The sequence below is a fragment of the Mesoplodon mirus genome (assembly GCF_964341445.2).
Source record: "Mesoplodon mirus genome assembly, chromosome: 17".
Taxonomy (NCBI): domain Eukaryota; kingdom Metazoa; phylum Chordata; class Mammalia; order Artiodactyla; family Ziphiidae; genus Mesoplodon; species Mesoplodon mirus.
This window is the reverse complement of record NC_138993.1, coordinates 50,936,097-50,952,163: the sequence shown is the minus strand read 5'-3', so window position 1 is coordinate 50,952,163 and position 16,067 is coordinate 50,936,097. Positions and strand designations below refer to the sequence as shown.

The window sequence follows — 16,067 nt, the reverse complement described above, 5'->3', positions numbered from 1 at the left end:
AGTAGAAGGGTCGTATATCTAACTAGGGACTTTGTTGAGTTACCTGACCATCCCCTTCGTACATTTAAAGACATGATGCCATTGGGGTTACCAGTGTAGAATGGAAAGCCAATAAGATGTAATTGAAACACCATGGTGTTTCAGCTCAGGAAGTCTGGATTAAATTCTTGCTCTTTCATTTGTTAGTTGAGGACTCTTAGGAAGGTTATCTCGACTATATCATAGCATCATTATGAATTTCTGAGTTAAGGGATATAAAAATTCTATTTAATTTGTAAGGCTCTATATGAATGTGATTTATTAATGTAGCTCGTAGTCTGTCATGTTAGTAAAATGCATAGGGAGAATGCTTTTTTTCTTAGTTTTTTTTTTAAAGCACAAAACTAATACACATCCCTGGTGGGAATAGGGTTAAAACTATACTAAAATTATATTGAAGTTCTTTTCCCATCACCCTTTTATCACCATATATAACTGCTGTTTCCATTCGGATGTATATTCTTCCAGACTATTTTTTGTACATAAACAAATTTATTAGTCTCTGTTTACTGTATGCTATACAGTCTTCTTGTTTGTTTTTGATCATGCTTAAAGTTCTGCCTATTACTTTTTAAAAATTTCTTTTTTTTTAGTGGTGGTAGTAAAATACTTCACAAATGACATGATTTTTCTTTTCTTTTTTTTTATTCAATTATAGTTGATTTACAATGCTGTGTTAGTTTCAGATGTAGAGCAAAGTGATTCAGTTTTATATATATATATATATACATTTTTTTTTTAGATTCTTTTCACTTACAGGTTATTACAAAATATTGAGTATATTCCCTGTGCTATACAGTAGGTCTTTGTTGGTTATCTATTTTATATATAGTAGTGTGTATATGCTAATCCCAAACTCCTAATTTATCCCTCTCCCCTTTTCCCTTTTGGTAACCCTAAGTTTGTTTTCTATGTCTATGGGTCTGTTTCTGTTTTGTATATAAGTTCATCTGTATCCTTTTTTTTTTTTTAGATTCCATATATAAGCAATATCATATGATATTTGTCTTTCTCTGTCTGACTTACTTCAGTTAGTATGACAACCTCTAGATCCATCCATGTTGCTGCAAATGGCATTATTTCATTCTTTTTTATGGCTGGGTAATATTCCATTCCATTCCATTCCATTCCATTCTATTCCATTCCATTCCATTCCATTCCATTCCATTCCATTCCATTCCATTCTATTCCATTCCTTCTTTATCCATTCATCTGTAATAGCAGCACTAGGGCTGCTGTGAACATTGGGGTACATATATCTTTTCGAATTATGGTTTTCTCTGGATTAATGATAAAAATTTCATCAAATACACTACGGATATATTCCATGTTAATACATTTGGCTCTATCTGAATATTTTTAATGTTTGCTTAGTATTCCGTAGAATGGTGTACTCTAATTTATCCAGCTCTATTCCTACCAGAGGACTGTTTATTTCTCATTTTTCACTATTACAGTTGTCCCTTGGTATTTGAGGAGGAATTGGTTCCTCACAATTCCTCAGATACCAAAATTCCTGGATGCTCAAGTCCATTATATAAAATAGCACAGTGCTTGCATATAACCTACACTCATCCTCCTGTGTACTTTAAATCATCTCCAGCTTACATATAATACCTAATACAATGTAAATGCTATGTAAATAGCTGGCAGTGATTCAAGTTTTGCTTTTTGGAACTTTCTGGAACTTTTTCTTTTCTGAATATTTTCGATCCCTGGTTGGTTGAATCTGCAGATGCAAAACCTGTGAATACAGAGGACCGACTGTATATCCATGTCTGTACATATGTGTCTTTGATACTTGCGTACTTCTGTGAATATTTCTACTGGAGGTGGGCTCATTTAAATTTTGATATATCATGTCAAATTCATCTTCCAACAGAGGGTGTGCTTTGAATAAGAGGCTCTTAAGAGCTTTGGCTCCTTGGTACCTTGGCATCCTTTTAGTATTAAGATCAGTTTGGTATCTTTTGATCCAAATAAGTATCTTTGCCTCTGTTATGTCTTTTTCAGTGATCTCTTTTATCTGTGTGTAGTAATTCTTTTATATTTATGTCTAAGTGATTTTGTGGTCATTAGGTAATTGTAATCTTTGTGTAAGAAACTTACTCATTCACTTCTTTACAGTGTTAAAGTACAGACCTTTATTCTTGGTTTTGCCACACCAGAGGACTGATATTTGGTGGAGATGAGGGAATAAGTGCTTTCCTTTGAGATTCATCAAGTATCTGTCATCATAAGCATGATAAAACCCACAGGCCAACTAGAATGGCAAGGGATGCTCACCACCCTAAACTCATATTCTAGAATTTTTAAAGATCCAAATAAGTGTGTTTTTGTATTTTCTAGTCAATTTAAAACTTCTGTTAACTTGTTTATCAAGATTTGGCTATAGTTTGTATTGTAAAATTTAATATGTAGACAAAAAATAACTTATTTGTTATTGTCACTGATATCTAATACTGGAATACTTTATTATATTCAAAGATGATTAAAATGCTTAAAATACTTTTAGTTTATATACATAATACTACATTGACAATATAGAGTTTTATTTTTCTTTCAAGTAAACATGTTTATAAGTGTTTATAAGTGTTTTTCTTTTTTTACTTTATTTATATGATAAACTAGATAGGTTGGTAGCAACTTAAAACTTAAAAAGTTTTTTAACTTCTTTAACTTAAAAATGTATTTTTAAATAGGTAAATATTGAAGAATGTTGTTTTTATAGATGCCTAACTACTTTACCTTTTTTGTCAAAGATATTCCTAATGGTAATGTAATGAATGAACTAATAGAATGTCTATTATTTGGGCTACCAAAACTCAGTACAAACTTCAAAGTAAACTTTTCAAGTTGAATGTCATCTTTCCATTTGATTCAACCTATGGTACCATTTGAACTAATTGTTATCTGTTTTTTCATATTCTGGATTAGGAATGTTTTGAGTCCTTGTTGAGTATTCTTCACTGGAGCTGGACCACCTTAGTCTTAGGAGTTGAAGAACTAAGAGGATTAAAAGGATTCCAGTTTACAGCCACACTTCTAGATTTAGAAAGACTACGCTTTGTGGGTACCTGTTGTCTGAGGTTATTGCGTGTCTATACCTGTGAAATTTACCCAGTGTCAGGTATGATACATTTTTTAAATGACTTTTGAGGAAAGAATGTTTTGAGACATTGAGAAGGTTTATATAGAGATTACCAAAAGTTTAAGATCCCCAGCTGCCTTTATTTATCCTGCTCCTGAATTGAGGGGAGAAACTGGGCTTGCTGTGATGCTTATATATTTACTTATAAAGAATATAATAGATTACATGTCATTCTGATAACAAAAAGTCATGTTAGACTAACGTTAAATACTCTAATAAGGTGTTGTTATAAACAGATTCTGTCAGATAGAAATATTTTGAACGACTGGTTTGGACTTAAATGCTGAAACCTGTGCAGGTTTGGTTTTTTTTTTCCCATTTAGAGTCCTATTTAAAAAGAAATAATTTTGGACCACACATAATCTCTATATTGTTTCATTCCTAGGTTATGAATACTTATATGATTTTTAGCCATATAGGAAATTACTTGAATTGTATTGAATGTTTTCATACATATTTATTATTCTGTTTTAATTAGCAATCCGCTTTGTTCTCTTAAAGCTGCAGGAAAAGCTGTTGTAGAAGAAACTAGCAAATTAGCAGAATGTATTGGAAAAACCAGAACTTTGCTAAGAAAAATTTTGTCAGAAGGAGTTGATCACTGCATGGTGAAGTTGGATAATGATCCCCAAGGATATCTCAGTCAACCCTTGACTCTCCTAGAAGCTGTCCTTCAGGAGTGTCATAATACCTTTACTGCCTGTTTTCATTCTTTCTACCCGACTCCCGCCTTACAGTGGGCTTGCCTTTGTGATCTACTGAATTGTTTGGATCAGGTAATTTAAGTTTGTTAAATGTCAGTTGAAAATATGTTATGCTACTTAATACTTCCCAAGAAAATATATTTCAGTTACCTCAATCTTTTTAACTTGTATAAAAGATAAATTAAGAAATCAGTTTGGTATATGTGACTTAAATAATTAAAGTTAAAAAAACTTTTTCTGTTTGCCTTATTATTTCTTAATTATAAAATTGGCAGGCACGTTGTATAGCTGCTGGGTTGTTCTTTGAATCTATAAGTGAGAGCAAGGACAGTTCATGGTAGCCCCTGCCACTCCCATATCTCCAAAACAGTCAGGAGAGAGAGCTGCGAATGAATTTGCATGCTAGCATCATTCATGTACTCATGAGGAAACTGCAAGCCTCACGAATGTGTATGCCCCAAATGAGTTTCAAAACCCCTGAGCAAAATACTGGCAGAACTAAAAGGAGAAGTAGACAAAAATTCACGTTGATAGTTGGTGACTATCAGTAATTAATAGAACGTAGAACTCTTTCAGTAATTAATAGAACAACTAGACAAAAAATATCAGTTGGAATACAGAACATTTGAACACTATCCACCACTTTGGCCTAACTGACATTTATGGAAAAGAATATGCAAGTTCAGTATACATTTTTGTTTCAAGTATACGTATTATGTTCACAAAGGTATATTACATGCCAGGTCATAAAATAAGTCTTAGTAAATTTCAGAAGATTAAAATCTTAAAGAAAATGTTTTCAGACCACAATAGAAGTAAATTAAAAATAAAATGCAAAATATATCAAGGAAAACACCAAATATTTGGAAAATAGAAAACACTTCTGAGTAACCAGTGAATCAAAGAAGAATTCCAAAGGAAATTAGAAATTTTTCCACTGAAGATAAAAATATATCAGAATTTATGAGAAGTAGCCAATGTGTTGCTTAGAGAAAAAATTTGTATTTTTAAATGCTTATACTACTAGCAAAGAAGAAAAGTTTAAAATCAGTGATCTAAATTTCTACCTTAAGAAGCCAGAAGAAGAGCAAATCAAACCTAATGTAAGAAGAAAGTAATAAGGAAAGGATCAAAATAATCAAGAGTCAAAATCAATGAAATAGAAAATAGAGAATATTAGCAAAGTCAAAAGTTGGTTCTTTGAAAATAAAACAAAAATTTTAAAACTCCTAGGAAGTCTGATTGAGAGATAAGAGAGAAGGAAAAAACACAAAATACCATTATCAGGAATGAAATAGGAAAGATCACTAAAAGGTTGTTTATCTTTTATATATCCAAAAACTTGGATTATATTGATGCAGTATTTCTTTAGTGGGGTGTATATTTTTGTTTTTAAAAGGATATTCAAGAGGCAAACTTCAAGACATCAAGTAGCCGGCTCCTTGCAGCTGTGATGTCAGCTCTGTGTCACACGTCTGTTAAGCTGACTTCTATCTTCCCTATTGCATATGATGGAGAAGTACTGCTACGATCAATTGTTAAACAAGTTAGCACAGAGAATGACTCAACACTGGTTCACCGTTTTCCCCTTCTGGTAGCACACATGGAAAAACTCAGCCAGGTAGGTCTTTTTCTGAAATATCTTTTATATTGAAGCAATAAAACTGTAAATGGAGACATACCTAGCTTGGTGCTTATTCTTCTGTATCGGTATGTATATTTACCAAATAATTATGAGTTTTACAAGAAGAGTTAAAATTAAGAAAAAAAATTTTCTCTGTTTACCTGTAAATGAGCAATCTTTTTTCTCTAATTTTTCATTTTAAATGATCCCTAACCCATAAAGAACTTGATAGAGTTATGAGATAAATTCCTGTATGTTTGTTTTTTGCTGAACCATTTTAAAAGTTGCAGATACTATAAGCACACTTTTATATTCTAATATAGTATTTTAGATTGCCAAGATAGAATTTTAGGGAAATAATTTTTAAAACTATTTTTTTATAACATTTTGGTATGTTAAGATAAGTATTATAAAACAATAGTCATAGGAAACATTGTTTAGTAAGTGCTTCTGGTTTATTAGAAAGCATTGTGGAGAAAAATACACATGAAAACCACATATAATTGCTAACAAGTTTGATGAGAAGTAATCTTTAAAGCAAAAAAAGAGTAGAAAATAGAACAGTTATCCCAATTAGTGTACAGTAGCAATTTTCTGTTGACTGAAGAAACAGAAAAATTATGAGAAAAATTTCAATGACATACAGAAACAAAACAGGACAATAGCAGAATGGGAAGAAAATTTGCAGTTAATATAATACCTTTGTAGTATCCCAGTAGAAATAATAAAAGTAAATATAAGAGGGAATTTAGAGACTAAGGCAGCATGGGAAAATTTTCAGCCTTACTAGTAATTAAATGAGGGTGAAAGTTCTATCAAGGTATCAATATATTTGTAAAAAATTAGGACAAATAAATTTTTTCTCTTATAAAGCTCCTGTGCTGGTGAGACTGTGAGGCAACCTACTAACCTTGTTTAAGTGAAATAGTTGAATTTGGATATATCAACTTGATAGAATATGGTTCTACCAGCCATGAAAAATAACTACATTTACATTTAATATCAAAGCAGATGTTTTTAAGTTTTGAAAATAAAAAGTCAGAAACCAAAGTATATATATACACTATGATGACAAACTATGTAAAATATGTATGCAAAAACCTGCATATTTTGAAAGAGAATATTGGAAGTAAAAATAATATTTAGGTGATAAAGCTATGGATAATCTGTGTTTTTCTTTTTAAATTCCCTTTAGTGTTGCAGTGTTTTCCTTAAAAATATAGTAAAAGTTCAAAATATTAAAAAAAATTTTTTGAGAACTGCTAACATTTGGTAATTATTAAAATTAATAATTGCATATATGCATGTCTGTATTAACATTCTGTGAAGATATATCCTGGTTATTATATATTCTTCTACCCTCTTTTTAGTGGATAATATAGAATTCTACCATTTGGATGTAGCATAATATAGTCAACCAGTCCTTTCTCTCTATATATTTTTAGATTTTCCCAATATTTCAGTATTTTAAACAATGCAGCTGAAAATGTCATTGACTATATTTTTATGTGTATACACAGTGATTTTTCCGGAATAAATCTTCAGGAGTGGAAAATTCTTAAGTCAAAGGAGAACATGTTAAGACTTTGCTAAAATTGCCAGAATGCCCTCCAGAAAGCTAATGTCAGCTTGCATTCCCCACCACTAGTGAATAAGAGTTCCTTTTGCTAAAATTTTAGTGTCAGTAATGTGCTAATATATATATATATATATATATATATATATATATATTTTTTTTTTTTTTGGCCCTTTAACTAAAACATATTGTCACTCTTGATTCCATGTTTAAGATTTTATGGGAAGCTTCTCATATTAATCTTCTAATTACTAGTTAGAAACTTAAGTGGATGTAACTGGATAAATGCACTCCACACACATCCCTATACCCCACCCCCCAAAGAAGGCCCTTCTAGATTACTGATTATGGAGTACACTTGGGGATTAAGTTTCATCCAAAGCTAATTTTCTGAGATGTTCCAAAAAGTAAAGTTTTTGGAGAATGAACGTGATGTAAAGGATAGAAGAATTGTAATTTTAACAGAATCAAGAATTGATTATTTTAAAGCCAGGAAGACTAATCACATAGGATACTGACCTAAATGTTATGGAAATTTTATTCAAAGATAGTAGAAATAACTTAAAGATTGAAGATTATCTCTAAGTAACTTTGTATTTTCAGCCTAAGATTGGACATTAAGAAAATATGAGAAATGGTACACATTGTTGAGAGTGATTCATAATAATGCTCATGATGATTTTAACTGAAAAGTTACTTAATTTTTTCTAATGGATTGAAAGTACACTCATTTATATATTTGGTTTGTCTCGGGGAGAATGATTTAAGACCATTTTCCACCTCGAGATTTTTATGACTTTATGAAATCTGTTGAACCTGCGATATCTTGTAATGCAATATGGAATGTAAGTATTATGGAAGAACTTGCTTGCTCAGGGGCAACAAAGTGTTTTTTGATAACGTACTCATAGCAAATGGTTCCCCCAATTTTACAGATGAGGTTGAGGCACTATGAAAAAGTGGAACTAAATCCCAAATTGTTTGATTCTCTAGTCCACAGGACAGCTGAAAGGGTCATTGGTCACGACTGGCCCTCTGATGAAACTGAATGCATCTTGTTCTCTGTTCACAGTGAGCTAAAAGATATTGAGGATGGTAAAAGGGATAAAGAGTGTTCATGCTGGATATCAATTAAATTATTCATCTTTTCCCCTTTTTTTTCCTGGAAAAAAAAGTATTTTCCCACTGGTCTTTAATGGGACTCTGTAGTTTCTTATTTTGAAAGTTTTTCATTGGTAGAGGTTGGAATTTCTTATCTTCACTTCTGAAATCAAGTACAATAGGAATTGTAAAGCTGCACAGAAGTATTTATTGAACAACTCCATATTTTTGTTACATGCATGTACAGAAAGAATTTTATTAGAAAACAGATTTGTATAGACTATTCCTCAGTTGCTTTGTCTTTAAATCAGAAATCATTAAATTATTTCATACCAGAAATAATTATCTCAGTTTGGAATTTTGTCCTATAGAAAATAGCTTTTTAAATAGGAAGAGTTTTTTTCTGTCACATATGATTCTTACTGAAAAGTTAAATAAGAAGGTAGGTGAAAATGATCCTAGGTTAATAAAAACACAAATACCTTGTAAATGTGTGGTACTTTTATGATGCCCAGAGACGGATAACTTAAAAAAGAACTTCTGTGGGAAAAGTAGGTATAGTGACTCCACATACAACTGGATAGATACATAGACATAGACTCAAGTCTGAATTTTAAAGGTGTCATCTAGAAAGACAAGATTTTGCAATTGAGTACTCGTGAAGGAAAACAAAGCAATATCTTAAAACGTTTTATTTTCATGTATCGTAGAATGAAGAGAATATCTCAGGGATGACAAGCTTCCGTGAAGTTCTGGAGAAAATGCTGGTTATCGTCGTGCTCCCAGTCAGGAACAGCCTGAGGAGAGAAAACGAGCTCTTCTCCTCCCACCTGGTCTCCAACACGTGTGGATTACTGGCCAGTATTGTCAGTGAACTGACAGCATCAGCCCTGGGATCTGAAGTAATGTTATATTTTGATATTGGATAATGAGCACATGTTTAAACTCTCCACATTGTTTCTTTTTTCATATATTTTGGCTTTGTAGAAACTAATTTTTGTTAAGAAAAAACATTGAAGCTAGGCTGTTTTGGGGGTTTTGTTTCTTGTTTTTTTCTCTCCCTTCGTTATACCTCTTCTCTGCTCTTCTTTGCTTCCTCTCTCTCACCAGTTTACCCAGGATGTTGCAGTAATACAAAGCATACATTTTCCCCTCAACTGCCCCATTGCACAACCCACCACCATGCCCCAATAAAAGCAAAACTAGTTCTCACTGCTGGGTAATGAGAAATAGAAGTAGGACTACTAATGAATATGCGGTGTGGAAAAGGTAAAGAGGTTCAGACCTTAGCTCTGCCAATTTGATTGACCCTAGACAAACACATATGTAAAGTGGGAATAATAATTTTTATCTCACCTATATCACAAAGGTTTTTCTTTAATTGTAGTAAATTAGGTAACAAAAAATTTATCATTCTAATCATGTTAATGTGTATAGTTCAGTGGCATCAAGTACATCCACATTGTTGTACAGCTGTTATTACAGAGTTTTAAAAGGATCAAATATTAATATGTTTGAGGAAACCACTTTGAAACATTTTAAAGTGCCTTTACATTTTTGTAAAGTAATTATTTTTCACCAGTTCACTGCCCTGCTCACTCTGTTTTTTAATTTATCTAAATGTTTTGACTGAATTTGGTGAATGTTTCTATTTTTTTCCTGAAAAAGTAGATGGTAGATTGGTTTTGAAAATCATGCCATAATGTGAAATATCTTATATCATTCAAATGAATGTTTAATAACCAGGATATACTGATTGACCCCAGGTCTCTCATTTCTTGCAAAGGAACGTCTATTTTACTTTTATTTTATAATTCCTAGTCTTTGCTTTTACTTACTTAAACAGATTTATTTCAGAATCTATTCTCAGTTAATCCATTCAGTCTACACTTATTACTGATTCATAGTGAGAGTTTAGCCTTTAGGATTTCTAAATGATTACACATACCTGAACAGATTTTAGGATCTCACCCTGGCCTAGGAGGTGAAGCCCTGGTCAGAACATTTTAATTTTCTTTTTCACTTATTCATTCAGCCTATAATATGCTTCCCTCTTGTACTAGACCATGGAGGAGAAAGTTTATAAGGCCTCAGTCCCTGTCAGAAATTTGCTATGTAGTGATCCCCTGTGAACTTACTTTTCTAATGAAAAGGAATGCCCAAAATTGCAAGTGCCTAATATACAACCTTGGGAGTTTCTAAAGGTCCTGTCTTAGATATCCACACTTTTTTTTTCCCCTCAGAGGAGTTTGTCATTCTTGCTAGAATCATAAACTTCAATTTTTAACTCTTGTAGGTCTTTCAGACTTCTGCAGCCAACTTAGATAAGAAGCAGGCTCTATAATTAAAAAGATAGTTTCGAACCAAAATAAGTGCTCTGATCCTCTCTAATCAAAGCCTGTAATTAATGATGTTGTACTTGTGTGTGTGTGTGTGTGTGTATTTTCACATACTGACTGCCAAGTTATCATAGTATACATTAGCAATATTCAGACTTAAGGCACAGAACATTTTCTGCAATGACGTCTTAGCTTGAAAACTCACAGATAAGAGGAAGGATGGTCTGACTGAAGAGAGGAACCTTGAGTCTGCCTCTTTCTTGAATATCCATCTGTCCAGCATTCCTAGTGTTCTACATGTAGCATAGTTTGAAAACTATTGGTCTATAAAATATTGATGACATTTTTGGTATCTCTTTGCAAAGTGAATGATAATTCATGCATATGTTATGACTGTGATAACTTACAAATTTATAGTTCTGACATAAGTGAAAAGTATAGTTTAATATGACTAAAAAAATATACTGACACATGATACTGATTTGTGAATGTAGAGTAATAAAATCTGATTTTATTCTTCGTTAATCTCTTATTGGAATGTACCTTTAGGAAGCTTTAAACCCTCTTGTTAAAGGTAGGTTATTTTACTGAACTTCCTAGAAACCTTTGGATAGTTTTGTTAAAGGTATATTAGTAATGCTCAGGTCCAGACTACTGATGTAGTTGCTTTCGTTGTTCACAGGTTGATGGGCTTAATTCTCTCCACTCCGTTAAAGCCAGTGCTAACCGATTCACAAAGACAAGTCAGGGGAGAAGTTGGAACACTGGGAATGGGTCCCCAGATGCAATCTGTTTTTCAGTAGACAAACCTGGAATAGTTGTGGTTGGTTTTTCTGTCTATGGAGGAGGTGGAATTCATGAATATGAATTAGAGGTGTTGGTTGATGATGTGAGTACCACTCTTACAGTGTTCCTCTTGCTGTGTGGATTGTGTGTCAGGACATATCATCATTATAATATACAGTACAGTACAGTGGTCCACATCCTTGAGGGCTTAGCAGATTAGTCATAGATGGACAACGTGAGAGAAATTGAAAGGGAGCGATTCTACATGATTGCTCAAGTGCCATTTTGGATCGCTCCTGCCTCATGTTTTTTGCACGTCCTGGGAGGATTTTAAATGAAAAAACTAGAAATTATATAGCTACGCCTCTGACTATAAATCTTGAGTAATTTTTTTTGCTATTGTAGTATTTCAGAAAACAAGAACAATATTCAGACTGGTATTTTTACCCATATCAGTGATTAAGCAATTTTGTCAGAGTGCCAGTGGATGATTCTTAGTAAAGATAGGGGTGCTGACTGAATTAGCAGTATCTTGCTGTTTCCACTGTAAAGTTTTTAAACTGCCTGAGTTTTACAAAGTTTTATTAAAATGAGACAGACAGGTAGCATATAAATCATTTGCTGGTAAATAACATTATATCTGTATTTTGCTTCTTTTGAGCAATTAATTTGAATTATTTCCTTACTTCATTAGACTCTATAATTAGATATAGCATCCTTATGAAGAAGGGGGAATCATTTTAAGACAGATGAAAAAGCCTATTTATATGATATAATTTGTAGATGCCTCAGGAAATCAGATAAAAATGAATGGTTCTAGAGGACCAAAAATGTTTTCTTTAGTACGTATGGATAAATGCTAATGGATAATTTTATATGCAAGGAAATATAAACTCTTAAAAACAATCATTGATAAGTCAAAATTGTCCATTTAATGAAATTAAGAGCATGTGGGTTTTGTTTTGTTTTAATTAGAGTGAACATGCAGGGGATTCAACTCATTCTCACAGATGGACGTCTCTAGAATTAGTCAAAGGAACTTATACAACAGATGATTCACCCAGTGATATAGCCGAAATCAGACTTGACAAAGTTGTTCCTTTAAAGGTAATTTTAACAGTATGTTTCTTTTGTAAATAGGATGTATTATTATGAGTTTACTTAAAAAATAGTGAAAAGTATTCCTATATGTGGTCCTTTAAATGTTTCTAGAGTACCAGCTGTATTCCTGATACTGTACTGTATTATATTCTATTTTTGCAAAAGATCTCTTCAAGTCTGGTATAGTAGAAAGTATCCATAAGTTCTGGAGTCAAACAAACCTAGCTTCAGATACCTGCTCTTCCAAATATTAGCTCTAAGACATTGGATATGTCATCATTTTCCCACTCTGAGGCTGATTTGTACACTGGGAAGGATAATACCTCCATTGTAGTGTTGTTCAGATTAAACTAAGGAATGGAATAAGGTATTTGCCTCAATGTCTAGCACAATATATTAGAAACTCAATAAATATTAGTTCCTGTTTTTCTTCTCCTGTTGTGCCAAAACTCATGTAAAGAGCCAGTGCTCTTAACAGATCGTATTAAATAACTATTAAAGTTATTATTATTTTATATAACTTGACTGTCTCGCAGAAAATAACTACTTAGCAAAACAAATTTTACTTAACATTAAAGTAATAATAGAGTAATTCTGAATCCAACTATAATAATTTTTATTATATAGCAGAATTTTGGATGAGGTAAGTTCATCAGTTACTTCCTCAAAAGCATAAACGATACCAAAAAACAAACAAAAAGAAACCCATCATTATGAAGTCTATGTCACGGATCATTAGGTGCCAGTATCTATATCTCACATTTTCTGTATACAGTGAATCTTGTTTTGGAGAACTTTTTCTTACGGATATTTTTTTTCCATGTCTGTCTGCCTGTCTATTTCTGTCTCTGAATGTCTCTCTTAAAATAAAAATATAATGGATTCACCATTATTATTTCCCATATTTAAAACTATTTCAAAAGTTAAACTCATCAAAGGAAAATATTAATTCATGTATTTAAAATCTTTTATTATGGCTAATATTTTTTGCAGTGTGATTAAGAACTAGAGGCAGGCACTAGAGCCCCGCTGCCTGTATTTAAATCCTAGTTTCATCACTTACTAGCTGTGTGACTTTGGGCAAGTTACTTAACTCCTCTGTGCCGCAGAGTCCTCATCTGTAAAATAGGGATAATAATGGCACTTACCTTATGAGGCCATTTTAAGGATTAAATTAATTAAAGTAAATTACAGAAAGTACTCAGGACAGTTTCTGTTAACTAATAAACATCAATAAGTGTTAGTTATCACCCTGTTTGATTCATTAAAAAAACTCACTTAACCAAATTGTCTATAAATATAACAAATTCATTATACAGTGGACCCTGGAACAACGTGGGGTTTAGGGATGCTGACCCTCCTCACAGTGGAAAATCCAGGTATAACTTATAGTCAGCCCTTTTTATACCTCCCTATACTGGTTCTGCATGTGTGGATTCATCCAACCTCTGGTTGGGTAGTACCATAATATTTACTGTTGGAAAAAATCCCGTATAAGTAAACCCAGGCAGTTGAAACCTGTGATGCTCAAGGCTCAACTGTATTTGCCCAGTTTGCTACTAGAGCTCGTTTTATATATCCTCTGTACATTATGAATAAATATAAACATGCCTTACATCTTTATCGTGAAGGAAAATGTTAAATATGCTGTGCGCTTGAGGAACTATGGAAGCCGCACAGCAAACGGAGATGGAGGAATGACCACGGTTCAGTGCCCTGATGGCGTGACGTTTACATTCAGCACGTGCAGCTTGAGTAGTAATGGCACAAATCAAACCAGAGGACAGATTCCACAGATCCTCTACTACAGGTAGGTGTGTGTATAGAGATCAGGGAGCTATTCTACAATGGTAGAACATGTGCAATTTACTACCAAGGTACAAAACGCTCAATGGGCAGTGATAATTGAATTATACAGTGTTATCTTCATTGCACTTGCTGATTTGTATAAAAAGATCTCATTTTCATATGTAAATTCAGTGGTTACTTTAAAATGTTCTTTGTCATTATTTCTTTAATATCTTTGAAATGTTTATGTACTGGGCATATGTGCTTGGGCATATGTGTTATCACTTTTATAGTTTTGTGGTCTGCATTTTCTAATTTTAATGGAATTTATTCATTTTTTTTTAAATACCAGAAGTCAATGATCAAATCATCTCTACCAAAGTATTGTTGTTACCTTGAACCAGTTATCCAGTCTGCAAAATATTTTGGTGTCTATGAATCTAGTCCTTGGAGCCCTAGAATATATAATGATATGTTTCTAATATTTTTAACTAAAGCCATTCCATAGGTAAACAGTGGAAAACAAAGAATTACAACAATTTTGAGTTAAAAAAACACTTTTAAACATACATTTCTCACTGAGTCTGAATTTTTCTTTCAGCAACTTAGCTGGAATCGTAGGTAGTAGTGAGTACCATTCACCACATTGGTCCTCAACCTGACTTGACATCAAATCACTGAAGTTGCATATCACCTTCAGAGGCTTACTGCTTCCTCTGTTTCCTTCATAAACAGTCAAGAGGACACTGCCTAGGCACAAAATGTTTTTCCCTAGATGTAAATGATCTGCTTTCTTTCTCTATGTAAAATAGAATAGAAATAGTAGGCATTAAATAGCTACATAGTGGCATGTTGCTGCTGAGATACAAAAGTTTTCTAATCTTTTTACCCTAATGAAAAGCCTTTTCTGTTACATAGCCCCACAGTAAACAGTACATTATTCGCTTTCTCAAAATGTAGATTGGAAGCCATATCAGGCACAAAAGAAGAGTTACATGTTGCGAAAAGCTGGAGAGCCCCTTAAAAGCATCTGCTGGCCAGACTTTATATCTTACACAAAATACAGTGTTTTTGATATTTTGATATTTTCCACCAAGGTTTAAATATCTTCAGCTTTAAATTTTAATTAATTAAGTTTTAAAAGATTAAAGTCAGTTGACCATTAAAACCATGCTACTCTGATGGCTCCCAAGTTTATATCTCTAGCTTCCATCTCCTCTGAGCCCTGGAATGAATATCCAGGTCCCTCTGATATCTTCATCTGAGTGACAGTAATGGAGATGATGATGAGAGTTCCTGTGTACTGAGCACTTCCTTTATGCCACGCGGTGCTCTGAGGGCATTCCTTGTCTTAGTCAGTCCTCACAGGAACCCCTGTGAGGTGGGCAGTTTCCTATCCCACCTTTACAGATGAGGGAACTAAGACCTGGAGCGGCTCAACAACCTGCCTGAAGTCTCACTCATAGTAAATTATGGTCCTGGGGTTTGTAGGCAGGAAATTGGACTCCAGATGACCTACCTTTAGCCACTGTACCACACACACGTCCTCTTTACGGTTGGCTAATAGACGTCTTAGTGATACTCGTCCACAGTCCTCCTCCCCACCCACATGTACAGGTACAGTAAACACCTTGGGGGCATTCTTGACATCCCTCTTTCCCTCACACTTTACGTCAGTAAGTCTTGGCAACCGTACTTTTATTATTTTTTTATTATTTTTTATTAGTTTCTGCTTTATAACAAAGTGAATCAGTTATACATATACATCTGTTCCCACATCCCTTCCCTCTTGCGTCTCCCTCCCTCCCACCCTCCCCATCCCACCCCTTCAGGCGGTCACAAAGCACCCGAGCTGATC

General features: G+C 33.3%; 1 protein-coding gene across 13 annotated transcripts in view; it reads left to right on the top strand.

Annotated features, from left to right (window-relative positions):
* The window catches only part of MYCBP2 (MYC binding protein 2), a 265,407-nt gene that overhangs the window by 130,089 nt on the left and 119,251 nt on the right, over positions 1-16,067 (top strand). For all 13 annotated transcript variants that reach the window (XM_082601985.1, XM_082601982.1, XM_082601988.1 and 10 more), the window contains 7 exons: positions 2,977-3,169; positions 3,692-3,966; positions 5,294-5,515; positions 8,906-9,097; positions 11,217-11,423; positions 12,296-12,427; positions 14,053-14,231. In XM_082601985.1, coding sequence (XP_082458111.1) covers positions 2,977-3,169; positions 3,692-3,966; positions 5,294-5,515; positions 8,906-9,097; positions 11,217-11,423; positions 12,296-12,427; positions 14,053-14,231 — 1,400 coding nt within the window. The remainder of the gene's footprint in view (positions 1-2,976; positions 3,170-3,691; positions 3,967-5,293; positions 5,516-8,905; positions 9,098-11,216; positions 11,424-12,295; positions 12,428-14,052; positions 14,232-16,067) is intronic.